The sequence below is a fragment of the Raphanus sativus genome, unplaced genomic scaffold (assembly GCF_000801105.2).
Source record: "Raphanus sativus cultivar WK10039 unplaced genomic scaffold, ASM80110v3 Scaffold2606, whole genome shotgun sequence".
In the NCBI taxonomy this organism is placed as follows: Eukaryota; Viridiplantae; Streptophyta; class Magnoliopsida; order Brassicales; family Brassicaceae; genus Raphanus; species Raphanus sativus.
Window position 1 is genome coordinate 567 of NW_026617914.1, and position 14,191 is coordinate 14,757.

Below are 14,191 nucleotides of genomic sequence, written 5' to 3' on the forward strand. Positions count from 1 at the left end.
GTCCATGCATGCAGCGATGTATAATTAGTATTTAAAAATATTATGATTGTTTTTTTTTTTTGAGAAAAAATATTATGATTGTTGTTCGTATAGATCGTGATCTTCAAATATTTTTGTTTAACCTTGACGAAAAATGTTTAAGATTCCAGTAGTTCCCACATGTTTCACTGACATAGTATTTTGTTTTGTAGTATTGGGCAACTGCAAGTGGGCGAGTTCCGCGAGAAAGCCATAGAAATCAATCAACATTTTGTTATTAAATACAGGCAGAGGTCAAGTCGGAAGGTGTTCACTTGCAAATAATCATGGATATGATTCACATCATTCTCGATATTCTTCTGCCTCCTCTTACCATCATTTTCCTTTTCCTCTTCTACCCAATCTATCTTTTTATTAAACTTCTAAATTGTGTTCGTAAGCATCTTTGCGTTGAAAATGTCGCTGGAAAAGTAGTTCTCATCACTGGAGCTTCCTCCGGCGTCGGAGAGGTTAGGTTTGGATTTATCAATATTATCTCTATCTCCCTTGAGAGGCATTTTTATTATCCAAAAGTTTAATTTTGTAATTATGAAAATGATGATTTATTTCTCTAATTTTCTTATAGATATATTTGCAAAATGATAAAATATATGATTTTTTTTTTAAATTATATATGTATTTGCTCAAAACAAAAAAATGATAGTTATTAAAATATAATTACTACGGTAAGGCTACTTAACAAATTTCTTCACATTTATATGTATACAAGGTTTTGACTTTAGAATTTGTACATAATATTTTTTTTCTTCTTTTGGTCACTTCTGAATCGACATGTTTGGTTGATATGTTTTTTTTCTTCGCTGAAATAAAAAGCATGTTGCATACGAGTACGCGAAGAAAGGAGCATATCTTGCTTTGGTTGCTCGACGAGAGGATCGTTTACATCTAGTAGCAGAGACATCACGACGGTTAGGTTCACGGGACGTTATCACCATACCTGGTGATGTTACTAAGATTAATGATTGTATGAAGTTCATCAATGAGACTATAAATCATTTTGGAAAAGGTGAGTACTCAAATACAGACAGACATAACAAACTGTTTATGTTCTTTAGATATATAATTTAATGACAAATCTGATGGGAGTTAGAACATGAATGTGTTATCGAAGAGTTATTATTAATTAGTTATCTTAAGAAGATTTTTGTTTTTTGGACAGCAGAAGAAGATATTAATTATCTTTAGAAGATTTATATATGTTTCCTTAAAAAGAAGAAAATACAGTTAGAAGGGTTCTCACAAGTTTATAAATATGTAACTCTCTCATCAAATAGTAATATCTTATTTTGATCGAAAAATTTATATCTTATTAGGTGAGTAGTTTTTAAAAGTTGAAATATCTACTTTTGGTAGAGTTCTCAGTTATTTGAGTTACTTACCTAATAAAGTATTAGTTCTTTGTTTTGCTTATGTGTGAGAAATTCAAGTGGAAAACTGCTAATGAAGGTGTTCAAAGCCTCTTAAACCAAATAAAATAATATTCATAAAGAAAGGCACTTACTTAAATTATCATTTTGAAATATCTAGTTAATGATAATATTATAGAGAAAATATTATCATTATATCAAAATGTTTTTTGTTTGCCTGGTAAAAATCCAAACGCTGCAATTTGCACGTACTATAAAATAAATTTAACAAAAAATATGTAAAAAAAGCTATCAATATAGTATGCTTTTATAAGTTTTAGTATTTAATAAATTAGTTATTATCCAAATTTGATATAAGGTTTCGACCCAGTTAATGTTTTTAATAATATATAGAGGTTTTATAATGTTTACGTTCCTTATTGAAGACTTAATTTATGTTGAGATTATTCTAATCAAGTTGTCATATATTGACAGTGGACCATTTAATTAATAATGCTGGTGTACCTCAAACTGTTTTGTTTGAGAATTTCTCCCAGATTCAAGACGCCCATCCTATAATGGTGAGTTATTAATGGGCAGCCACATTCATATTGTTGTCATATACTGTAGAATCTAAGTTATAATTTATTAAGTGATATAAGGGAAACTTTTACTAAATAAACGGAGAAATGCTATGCCTGAATTTATTTTTGTTCATCATTATAGACATGAAATTTAACCACTTCCAAAAGTAAATGTATACATATGTGGAAAAACAGATATAACCATTTTTGAACTTTGTTAAAACCATTTCCTGGTAACCGGCTTTGAATGTGGATGGTGATATGAGGAAAATATTATCTCATACCGAAAATAAGGACTTGGATGGTTTGAACTTCACAAGTGAACATATCATAACAAAATAAGGACTTAGATGGTTTAAACTTCATATGTGAATCGATCATTCATGCATATCCTATGAATTTCAATGTAGAAGGCCTTTGTGCTAAAATTACATGTATATTTATCATATATTCATACGACTATTTTCTTAAAATATATAAATTATGTGGAATATTCTGTTTTTACGTGCACATATATATTCACTTAATCCACATATATAAACATTATTTCACTTAAATTGTGTATATGTTAAAGGATACCAACTTCTGGGGCTCAACATACATCACTTATTATGCAATTCCCCATCTACGAAAAAGTAAAGGAAAAATAGTTGTGATTACTTCTGCTGCAGCAAAGATAGCTATCCCAGTGGCAACCATCTATTCTGTAAGATTTCTTCTTCTTAACATATATGAAAAATGTTCTTACTTATTTCTTCTGTTTTATTGTAACATATATAAAAAGGTTTGGTTTGCTCAAAAATATATATAAAAAGGTTTTGCTTTTCTTTTAGATTACGACATCTAATATGTTAGTTTACAAAAAAGAATTTTCACCATTCAAATTCACATTAGACCTCCATCCACACGTTAATGACTTATCAGTTACATACTTCAATAATATTAATATATGTTGAGTTAATTAATAGTTTGATAATGCTGATGTTACTTGATTGATTGTTGTTGTAGGCAAGCAAAGCAGCTTTGTTACGATTTTATGAGGCACTGAGAATTGAACTCAATCCGGATATAAAAATAACGATTGTTTTTCCTGGACTAATCTCCACGGATATGACAACTCCTGAGATAATAAAAAGAGTAAGTACTTTTATAAATTAATAGTTCTAAATTTTATATAAAATAAGTTAATTGTGTGTTTTGTGTTTGTGTTTCTTTTCTTTATAATAGCACGGTTCAGATTTTATAATATCGGAGTCAGTTAATAGATGCGCAAAAGCAATTTTCCAAGGTGTTTGTCGAGGAGAAGAATACATAGAAACACCAAGTTGGATCAAGTGGTTCTTTTTGGTGAAGTCAGTGTGTCCTGAAGTAGTCGACTCCATCTTCAACTATTCTTTCCTCCATTTTATCAAACCTTATTTCAAACTTGAATGAGAAAAAGGTACAAAATACATAGTTCTTTTGGGGCATAGAAGTTGCAACCTCAATGCAAATCTTGGACTCATCATCATTGGAGTTTCGCATTATCGTTTGGGACAGTCATTTTCATAAACTTGGAGATTTTACATTTATCTAATTTAAATAGTGGTAGTTTTGTTTTGAAAACATTGTTTGTATTCGTGTCAAACAAACAAGAGATTCTTTTGCATTGAATAGTAACAATCATACTTTGAGTTAGTTCATTGCGATATATGGAGATTGAATCGAATCACCTTTATTTGAGGATCATAGTATGGATGAATATTCTAGAACAATGTGAAACTATCTCTTACCTTCTAAACTACACACATCATCAACACATTAACAGAACTTTGTTGCTTAGTTGAACATTCCATATCAAAAGGCAAAACAATTCCAAGCGATAATGACACTCCAAACTTATCTCCTTAGCCGAGTATTTCAATAAACAAGGTATCATCTATGAGACATCTTGTGTTGGTACGTACTCCACATCATAACGGAACGATAGAACATAAAATCGTCACACCATGACCGTAGTCCGTCCACACACTACTGTTTCAGTCACATATTTCAGTCAAGTTTTTGAATAAGTCTGAAGCTCTTTTGTTGTGGATGTCAAAATGATCCAAATTAACAACGGTAGCTCTGGTTGTGGGTTATATCTTCTTCACACATTATATCTATTCTTCGACAACCTTCATATCCTATTGGCAATTATCTGTCTAGTGTTTACTTCTAGCATAATTATCAACAGTGAATAATTTTGGAGGCATAAAGCAACGAAAAAGAGGACAAAATACATAATTAACTTAGCTAACATAGTGATCACTTTAACAAATACAAACAAACTAATCTTATTTATTTATCTTTTGGGGGTGATTGGTTAGTGCTATGGCTGTAGATTTTATGCTTTAGAATTTGTGCTGTGAGTATTTTGGCTGTGGCTTTAATTTGTTGTGTTGTAGAAATATTTCCAAAGACAATGAAAGCACTAAATAAAAGCTGTAGAAAAATGGATTTCCAGAGTCAATATATTTCCTTTTCTAATTTTTCTGCTCTAGATTCATTTTATAAAGCTAAAGCATGATTGCTTTACAAAATAGCTTTAGAAATAAAAATGGCTGTCCAGAGCATCCAGAGCTCTTGCCAATCACCCCCTTTATAGCACAAAATATATAATGTTAAATTTTAACGAAAGTATAAATCAGTCTTGGAAGTTGGAAGATACCAAAAGACTCCATAAATCTTGTAAGATATGGGTGGTAATAAAAAGACAATCAATTAGAAACTCTTTCTTACAATCTGATTTCGAAACAGATATCCAAGATTCATGTTTTTAAAAAATACAAAACAAAAAAAAAATAGCAAAAACTGAACAATAATAATTTCTTAATAAATTTTCCATCCAAAAATAGTTTTATGGGTTTCAGTAACTAGCAGTAAAAATGACTGTCTAGTAAAGGAAAAGAAAAAAAAGAGAAAGGAAAGAGTAGAAACCATTCCCTCCCTCATTTTCTGTCAGAACCCTAATTTCATTCACCCTTCTATGCTTCTCCTCTCCCCCCCAATCTCTTCTAGGGTTTAGTGGTTGACCCCTTCTTCCCTCTAATGGGTGCCGTCGCCATCAATCGCAAGCGCACGGAAGATTCCATGAACTTCAACCAACAATCCCCATCCCAATCTTCGAACAAGAAACGCAGATTCTCCTTCGGAATCACCTCTCCAGATTCCAACAAGCCATCTTCTTCGTCGAGGATCTCGAGGTATCCCGACGCGAAAGCTCCTCTCAGACGAGAGATTCACGCCCCCAGCAGAGCCAGTCTCAGATACGGTCCGCCCAAGCCCAGACCGATCGATCACTACAAGAAGAGAGCTTTCGATGCGTTGAGGTTCTTTACGAAAGAGAAAGAGGTTATTGATTTGGGGGATGAAGAGCTGGAAGTTGTTGTTGATTGTGATCTTGAGGAGGAGGAGGAGGAGAAGGATGTTGTTGAGCCTCCTCCTCCTCCTCCTCCTCCTCCTTCGAGTTCAATGCTTGATTCGATGTCTTTAGTTAGTCAAGAGAAGGCTTCTACAGATGCAGCTTCCAGCCTCGCAGCCTATAAGAAGCTTTTGGAGAGTGCTGAGAGGAGGAACCCAAAGTTGGAAGCTTTGGGGTTTGAGATTTTGTTTAACGAGAAGAAGTTGTCGCAGCTTCGTCTGTCTCGTCCTAAGCCTCTCGAGAAGCCTCTCAAGGTGATCTGTTACTCACCACACAGTTAAGAGATGATCCTTTGCTTTTTGTTCTTCTTGTTAACATTTCTGTTGTTGTTGTGTGTTTTGATGTAAAGAAGGTGCCTGATGAACCGTTTATACCTCTCACTGAGGAGGAGAAGGATGAAGTCTACCGTGCCTTTTCTGGTAAAAATAGGTATGGTGCTCTTGTTAAGAGGTTTTTTTTTATAGCATGTTTGTGTGGTTATCTAACCAAATCTATATGTTGTCCCTCTTTTCAGAAGGAAAGTCTTGGTTACTCATGCGAACTCAAACATTGATATTACTGGTGAAGTTCTTCAATGTCTTACACCATCTGCATGGCTAAACGATGAGGTACTTACTGTTTCCTCATTAGAGTTCTGCATGGTTTAGAGCTTTTGAGTAACATTGATGTGTTCCTCCTCTGTTTTGTAGGTTATCAATGTCTATCTCGAACTACTCAAAGAAAGAGAAACCAGAGAGCCCAAAAAGTATTTGAAGTGTCATTTCTTCAATACCTTTTTCTACAAAAAGGTTTGTTTTCTTTTTATGTGCTCGCATGATTCTTAAGGACGGTGTTGATCTTTTTTTTTCCCTCGTATCAGTTGGATTGTTTAGCTGCTATTTTTTTTTCAAGAAATACTATAAGCAGTATGTTTTAAGATAGTGATTTTTGCTAAGATCATTCTACCCTGTGGTACTCATTTATCTTGGGCTTCTCTATCACATTAACATGAGCCCCCAACGCAAGCTGTGCCCCTTTTATATGTTAATGAATCCTCTTTGACTCATGTTGTTCTTTCTCTAATTACTGTCTTTCAGCTAGTAAGCGACTCTGGTTATAATTATAAAGCTGTTAGAAGATGGACTACGCAGAGAAAGTTGGGATATGCTCTTATTGACTGTGACATGGTAATGTTTTTTGAAAAAACCTAGACTTTTAGATTCTTTTTGTTAATCCTACAAATGCAGACCAACTTATTTATGTTTAAACCATTATTTGCCCTTCTGCAGATATTTGTTCCCATCCACAGGGGTGTACATTGGACCTTAGCAGTTATTAACAACAGGGATCGCAAGTTCTTGTATCTCGATTCACTAAATGGAGTTGATTCCAAGATTTTGAATGCTCTGGTATAATTTAATTTCCAACTCTCATTGTCTTTATTTAGTCTCCTACTGACGGATTGGAGTCCCTAGAGGGATATCAGATGCTTTGGATCTATTGAACGTACTATTCTTTATCCTACTGGTCTTCCCATACAACTTAATTGATCTCACTCATAAAAATGAAGTGAGCGTCTGTCATAGTGGATGTTGTTTTATCTTTTACCATTATTTGTTGATTCTAAAATTTGTCCCTGGTCATTTCGGAGATGCCAGAAGCTATTATTTCTTTCTTAGATCAAACACTACTGTGAAAATATTCTAAACCAAAGCAGTCCCTATAGCTGATGCTGCTACTGATATGTATGTTTCAGGCGAAATATTTGACCGATGAAGCTAAGGAAAAAAGTGGAAAAGACATTGATGTGAGTTCGTGGGACATGGAATTTGTTGAAGACCTTCCCCAACAACAAAATGGGTACGTAACTATCATTGAACTTGCTATGTTTATGATTATTTGTATAGAAACTAGTTATGGGATCAACAAGCGTAGCTGTTCATTGGGAAGATCTTAATGGTTTGGTGTCGAAATGACAGGCATGTTGTAATACTAGCTCCTTCTGGGAGTTTAATCACCAAAACGCAGTCTGAATGGCTGGAACTTATCAAACCGCCTATGTGTTTATGCTCTTAGCTTTCTGTTGTTGAATTCTTTTTTAAATTCTTTTGCAATGTATATGTTCTTCAGGTATGACTGTGGAATGTTTATGCTTAAGTACATCGACTTCTTCAGTAGAGGGCTGGGGCTATACTTCAGCCAGGTAAGCTATCTGAATCCAGATTCCTCAATGCTACAAGAAAATTGTAATTAAAAGAGTTAACTGGTTGTCTAGGATTGGTTAAGGAATTAGTATATATATCTTAAGCATTTTATATCATGTGCATGTTCCAGGACTTTATACAAAACTGTTGACGCCTTGTATTACTTTGGTGCAGGAACATATGCCATACTTCCGGCTAAGAACGGCTAAAGAGATTCTGAGACTATGTGCTGACTGAAGTTAGCGTGGGCTATTATGCATGTCAAATTTTAGGAGTGCTGTTTTGCTTTCCTTTGTTGATTTGTTCAAGCTTTAAAATTTTCTACTCCTTTTAGGCAGTGAAAGCATCTTGTGATCTATTAAAACTGAAGTACAAATTAGAATTAACCATTAACTTTTCTTAATATTTACCACTTATGCCACTGGATTTTTATGCATGCCATTTAATTTCGTGATGGACTTAACTTTAGTGTTTCCTCCAAGCCCATTACTACCCATTACATATGTAATGATTAACAATCATTATTTGGGCCAATGTATCTACTAATTACACATCTACTAATTACATTTTTTTTTTACGTTTTGGTAGATAACCAAAACAACGATCGTTTACGTATAAAGAATTATTATTTTGTATAGCCTTTCCTGTTGTTGTCCGTTCATTTTATATTAAAATCAAGAGGTTCAAATTAACCGACTGGTTCTTTTTTCCTATCATCATCAAGGAAATATTTTTTTTGATCAAATAACAATGAAATTTTGAAAGTAAAATTTGATATGGAAAAATTGTTCAGCCGAATAAATAGCATCTATGTTAACTATATTTACATGTTAAATATAGCCACTTATAATGTTATCAGGTTCACCTGAATGTGTGATTCACTCACCGATATTAAAGGTATAATTAAAACTACATTTCCATATAGACCAAATACGTGATTATTAATTTATTATATTTCCACAATATTGTTCAAAATAATATTAAGCGCTTTTAAGTATGTAGTAGAATATTAGTTTATTATTTTTCCATAAAATTATTCAAAAACTTTCTTTGTTTCTAAAATATGGACCGGTGATCTATTCTATTAAAACATCATAATGATCTATTAATATAGGTGTAATCATTTAAAAAATATTATACACAAACAACATAAAATATAACTAAACACACACAAACATAAAAATTAAATTTCTAAAAAAATATAAAACAAAAATTATACACGCCTTTAAACAAACGGATCATAATCTAGTTCAGCTTTAGAAGCAGAGTCAAACACTAAGCCAAGCCATAAAGCTCTTAGTTTTTTTTTTCTCTTTGTTGAAATTGTAGATGAAGAAGCTGATATAATGAAACCGTAGTTGTTTGTAATGAACTGGTCCATTTTTTCCCCTCTGTATGCTCTATTTCTTTGTGAGAAGTCAGTCAACAAGGTACTACATCAATTAAGAGAAAGAATATTGAAAGTCTCGACAAGGTTTAATTTTACTTTGTGTTGAAGAGTTAATATTAACTACAAGACAAACCATGTTCCATAGCTATACTTCCATGAATCACATTCAATTATTCATCATCACATAATGTTAGCTCGGTTTGGCGTTATATCTACTCAGTTTCATCAACAACCGGATGCAATACAAAAATTAGAAACGCAAAAATACAGAAACACAAAAATACAATCCCCAATTCACAAAAAACGCAAAAATACACTCCCAATTCACAAAAACACAAAAGAAATGAAGTAGATGTCTTACATAAATAATTATTTTAAAAACAATTATTTTAGACTAATGCACAATATTGAAAAACTTGTTTTTTGTTTTAAAAACTTGATTAAAGTAAAAATTTAACATTACTTAACCAGTTATAAAATATATTAGTTTTTCCACACCGAAAACCGGCGAGCACAAACATCACATCCACATTAGCCATGACAAACTGGTCTTGTTTCTAGTTATAGTAGATTAGGTGTTCCCGATCCCACAATAGCAGACGGACTTTCAATACCTTTAGCAAAACACAATAATTCTCATCGTCTAAATAAGTTTTTTTCTTCATTGACTTTTTCAAATTTGTTCAGATTAGCTTCAGCTAAAATACGGAACAAAATTGAAATGCAAAATAAAAATCAGATGGATAATATGGATTGATCGTTCAGATCCACTCTCACTATTGTAAAAACACATATCCGAAAGAGGCAAATGGAAACCAAAATAATCTCAAATTGAAACTAGATCCAATTTCTCACAAGAGAAAAAGAAGAAAGCACTAGAATACTAATATGTAACTTCTCATAAGGACAAAATCCAATACGTAAACTAAAATCGGTGCACTAGTCAAAAGCGACCTCGTTGCTAAGACAAACACTTAGATCTATTAAAAAATAAAAATCAGTTAAGCGAAAGTTATATTTTTAAATATAAGAAACTTGAGAAATGAAAATTTTAATTTTTTTTCTTTTAAAATTTAAATATCTGAAAACCCGATCCAAAACAACCGAATCCGAACTATAAGTATCTGATTCTGATCCGAAGTACAGAAATACCCGGACAGATTCTATAACTCTATACCGAAATATCCGAAAATCCAAAATATCTGCTCCAAATCCAAACAGATATCCGAACGCCCATCCCTACTAACAATCATTTCTCTAGCGAGGAACTCTCTTCCGACTAAGGATCTCTTGCTCTTTCAGACGGTGTTGGAACCGAGCAAGACGGGCTTGAAGGCTTACGAGCCCAGCTGCTTTACGGGACAAGACAAAGCTCAGCTGTGTAACATAGTTGTCAATCATGCTTCCTGGCCGATCCACCTCCGCTAGTAATTTCATTTCCTGCTCAACCCAAACCAATCTTAAAACACACACAAAAGATGATCATACAATAAGAAGCTGATGAATTGCTTTATTTTGTACCTCACGAACAATCTCCATTGTATCCTCGATTTCTTTTCTATGTGCTGTAATTAAGGCCTCTTCCTCCTGCCAGAGATCAAAAACAACAAATTATAATTAAACCGCAGTACAGATTTCTTCAAATTCATTACATTTCCTGGAACCAGATGGGTTATTACCTCAAGCAATGCACTGATGTTTTCATCAACAGAAGGCGGCTCCGTTATTGTTTCGTATTGCCTTGAAGCAGCGTCGCTTGAGTTCTGACTGGTAGTACTACTATTGAGCTGCCTGAAGTTTATCGTGGCAGGGACATCAGACGCACCGATGGAGTCTCTTTTCGACAAGTTTTGATGTCTTTCTGGTTTTTCCTCCCGGGAAACTTTCCTACGAGTCGGTGATACCTTCCTCACTTTTTCTTCCTGATCTGAGGCGTCTTGAGGATAAGAAGATGATGACTGAAGAATCCTTTGACTAGTGGAGCCGCCAAAAGAGTTGCTCGTATCTGATCTTCCTCTGTCCATTGATATCGATGGTATTCCACTTTCCTCTTTAAAGCTGGCCTGATATGAAGATGGGTAATTCGTTGGCTGCTTGAATTCAATACCCGAAGTAGAGTAGCTGCTGTCTTTCTCTACCCTCCTCCATGTCTCCTGTACATTATATTCCTGCGGGGGCTCAAAGACATCTTCTGCATCATTTGAAGCTAGTTGAGAAGAAGCCAAAGAAACATCCTTATTAGCTGGCGGCAACGGGTTAAAAGTTTGATCCTTCTTGCTATTTCCACTTTTAGATAGACTTTTAACCCTGTTGTAGAATTAGTAAATTACAGACATGAGTTCAAGAAATGAAACCGTGAGTTGTTTTAGAAAGATTGTTAGCTCATCAAAACATACCGATCGGCGTATCTTAATGTATTTAGGGTATGTTCGCATGATCCTTCGTTTGGAGAGATGCATGAAATCATCACAGTTCTTGAGTTTCCAACAAATGAGTCACGTAGCACTTCAGTTAGTTTGCTTCCACGGAATGGAATATGCAGCTGGTCATTGTCCAGCGCGCGGATACATTCTTTGAGAGCTAAAAGACTCTTGTTGATTTCTGCACCTTCAATCCTAAAGACAACCATTGTCCAAAGAACAGTTTAGATCACGAGTAGTCATCCTGACGGAAGAAGGTAGATTTACTTTATCCATGAGGCCAAACAATCATTTTAAACCTGAATTCTAAATAGATGGAGAGGTCAATACTCAAAACTCTTTTACCAGAGGACAAAGATGACCTTACCTTGTCTGGCGGTCATTGTCTGTGGTGTCTGCACCTCTTTCGCTGCCAGCAAGATCAATGAAAGAAATCTTTCCCACAACCTTCCCTCGTGATTCGTTATTATCATTATTGTTTCGTCGAGTTTCTTTTACCTCCACATGCTTTTTGACAACAAGCTGCAAAATAGCATGTGATCTTGAAGATTCCTCATTGGCGCCAGTCGATCCTGTGCTCCTTGAAGCACTCCCTTTGTCGATAAAATCCTTTACAATTTGAATATCCGAAACTTCAAACTCTTGCAGGCCAACAATGCAGACTTGTTGTCTACCGTCTTCTCGCATACAAAGTTTCCTGCTCACCAACAACTGAATTAGTCAGCCAACTATTCATATGCATTTGTAATTCAAGCAAACAGTATTCAGAGTACGGAGACTGATAAAAGAGTATAAATCTATTAACTACAATGTCCAATGGCATACAAATGAAGACAAGAAATTTTATTGTGCCAGGTCAAGGTGTTGACGTTTTATCAAGCGGCATTTTTCCGAAAGCAAAAAAAAAAACAACTCATCATACCAAATGTGAGTGTGTAACATTTAAAAGATATGAGAACAGAAAAAGAAACACTAACTTTCTCTCGGAGAGAAGATCGTAGAGCTTTCCACCATATATCTCGAAATAACTGAGCCACAACTTAAGCCTCTGATCACGGTATACTGGTTGACTCAACATCCTCATTAAATCTTGAACAGCCCGTATAGGCAGTGGCTTCATTGTGAATGTCTTACCGCTACCTAAACAAAACATTATCAAGGTTACAGAAGCATAAAGATAATATTAACGATTAAACATTGACCTAAGAAGTAATTCCCATGAGCAAAAGTGCAATTATGTACCTGTTTGACCATATGCAAAACAGGTAGCTTTGGTTCTCTGAAAAATCGTGGGAATAATTGGCTCTATCGTGGTCCGATACACCTGATTAAAGGAATAGTAAACCAACTTTAGAAAATATAGTTCAGCTTAAAATGGAAATCAAACTAGAAAAAGGTGGTTGATCAGAATTGTTAACTATAATTAAAGTTCACAAGGTTGGTTTATTTTAAAACTAGTCTATGCTATCTTGCATCTTGAAGTACAATAATGCACTCCTACTAGGATTGACGGTAGATTTCAATTCCTTAAGGCTATTAAAATTACCTCGTCATTTGAAACATGCTCACCCAGAACAGCGTCAAAACAAAACTCATGTTTTTCCATATATGCAGTCAAATCCACCTGCACCAACAAAGATTAAGTTTCATTCAATATCAGAAAAAGAAATATAAAATGAAGAGGGTCAATGACCTTTCATCTCGTTGAACTGAATCATGGATGTCATCGTTATCTTTTAATGTACCACACACGAACCTTCAACTTGGTCTCGTGAACTGTCAAAGAATTATTAGATACAGAGATGATATCGTCCTCCTTTTTAGCGGTTTCCTTTTTATTCAAGGGTCTCTTCCTTACCTGAAATAAATATGTAAATATGTATAGTTCTCCAATGATGATGACCATTGCTTGAATTTCAACTAAGCAGTAGAAAATCAGGTAACGAGATCGAAAGAAATGCCATACCACTACTTTAATTTTGGCTACACTGTTCTCTCTTCCACTACTTTCTTTTTCACCCCTAGGAAATGGGCTCGAAGGTTCAGCGTCCTGTTCTTGGCGCTGTTGCTGGTTAGCTGGCACACTGAAGTCTTCTTCAAAAGCTTGATTGACACTTGGCATGAAAGGTGATGGCTCAAACGGTTCAGAAATCACATGCTGTAAAGTGAATAAAGTATGAGTTTCTTACACAAAGAATGAATTGGTAACTACTACGATGAAACTAAATATCATTAAGAGGCAGGAAATGATAAGCAAAATCCCACCAAACAGAAAACCTTTCCAACAGACCACATTCCCAACTACTTTTAATAGCAAAAGCTCCTCTAATTTAATGAATTACTTGCACATGTAATTAACTTCAATATCTGTATGATAAGTTCCACAAAAGTAGTAATTATGTTGATTAAGTTTAGATGTCTAAAAGATGATTATATAGGGGAAGAATCATACGTAGCCGGCAGGTGAGGGTCAAAATAAAATTGTAAGGGGATGTTAACAAAAACAGTAGCCAGGATAGAGCTTAAATATTTTCCTGATCCTACCATATGCGATCACATACCGGAAAAAAAATAGTAAAGTTACAGTGATCTAATTTCCCCTTGCAAACATACCTCAGACAGCAGCTCGGTGTCATCCATTGCGTGAAGATCTAGCAACCCAGCTCCAAAGTCACCTCTAAACTCAGGTGAATAAAACCCATCCGAAGAGGCCATAGCTGCTGATGATTGACCAGTGGGTGTATACGGCTCAGAAGCAGATTCCCCATTCAAATTAAGATTCCTCAT

At 34.5% G+C, this 14,191-nt stretch overlaps 3 protein-coding genes across 5 annotated transcripts; 2 read left to right on the top strand and 1 right to left on the bottom strand.

The window, feature by feature from the left end:
- The first annotated feature begins 298 nt into the window (after window positions 1–298).
- On the top strand, window positions 299–3,615 carry LOC108850167 (11-beta-hydroxysteroid dehydrogenase-like 3). Its single transcript, XM_057000434.1, has 6 exons — window positions 299–488; window positions 853–1,045; window positions 1,881–1,966; window positions 2,544–2,675; window positions 2,978–3,106; window positions 3,197–3,615. Exons 1-6 carry the CDS (start codon window positions 306–308, stop codon window positions 3,401–3,403), a joined length of 930 nt encoding a protein of 309 aa, XP_056856414.1. The 5' UTR covers window positions 299–305; the 3' UTR covers window positions 3,404–3,615.
- Window positions 3,616–4,907: 1,292 nt separating this feature from the next.
- LOC108849167 (ubiquitin-like-specific protease ESD4) lies at window positions 4,908–8,020 on the top strand. 2 transcript variants are annotated; one of them, XM_018622680.2, is made up of 9 exons: window positions 4,908–5,665; window positions 5,761–5,840; window positions 5,926–6,019; window positions 6,101–6,199; window positions 6,488–6,577; window positions 6,680–6,799; window positions 7,147–7,250; window positions 7,521–7,593; window positions 7,769–8,020. In XM_018622680.2, the coding sequence occupies exons 1-9, from the start codon at window positions 5,039–5,041 to the stop codon at window positions 7,829–7,831; spliced, it is 1,350 nt and encodes a 449-aa protein (XP_018478182.1). In that variant the 5' UTR covers window positions 4,908–5,038; the 3' UTR covers window positions 7,832–8,020. The 2 variants fall into 2 exon arrangements, with proteins under 2 accessions (XP_018478182.1, XP_018478183.1); XM_018622681.2 differs by having other exon boundaries at window positions 5,764–5,840.
- A 2,003-nt stretch (window positions 8,021–10,023) lies between these two features.
- On the bottom strand, window positions 10,024–14,191 carry LOC130505818 (kinesin-like protein KIN-13A). 2 transcript variants are annotated; one of them, XM_057000432.1, is made up of 11 exons: window positions 14,018–14,191; window positions 13,371–13,562; window positions 13,161–13,262; window positions 12,951–13,028; window positions 12,647–12,728; window positions 12,382–12,544; window positions 11,772–12,101; window positions 11,381–11,599; window positions 10,664–11,291; window positions 10,506–10,571; window positions 10,024–10,424 (listed from the first exon to the last, which is right to left on the bottom strand). In XM_057000432.1, the coding sequence occupies exons 1-11, from the start codon at window positions 14,189–14,191 to the stop codon at window positions 10,242–10,244; spliced, it is 2,217 nt and encodes a 738-aa protein (XP_056856412.1). In that variant the 3' UTR covers window positions 10,024–10,241. The 2 variants fall into 2 exon arrangements, with proteins under 2 accessions (XP_056856412.1, XP_056856413.1); XM_057000433.1 differs by lacking the exons at window positions 13,371–13,562; window positions 14,018–14,191 and having other exon boundaries at window positions 13,098–13,236.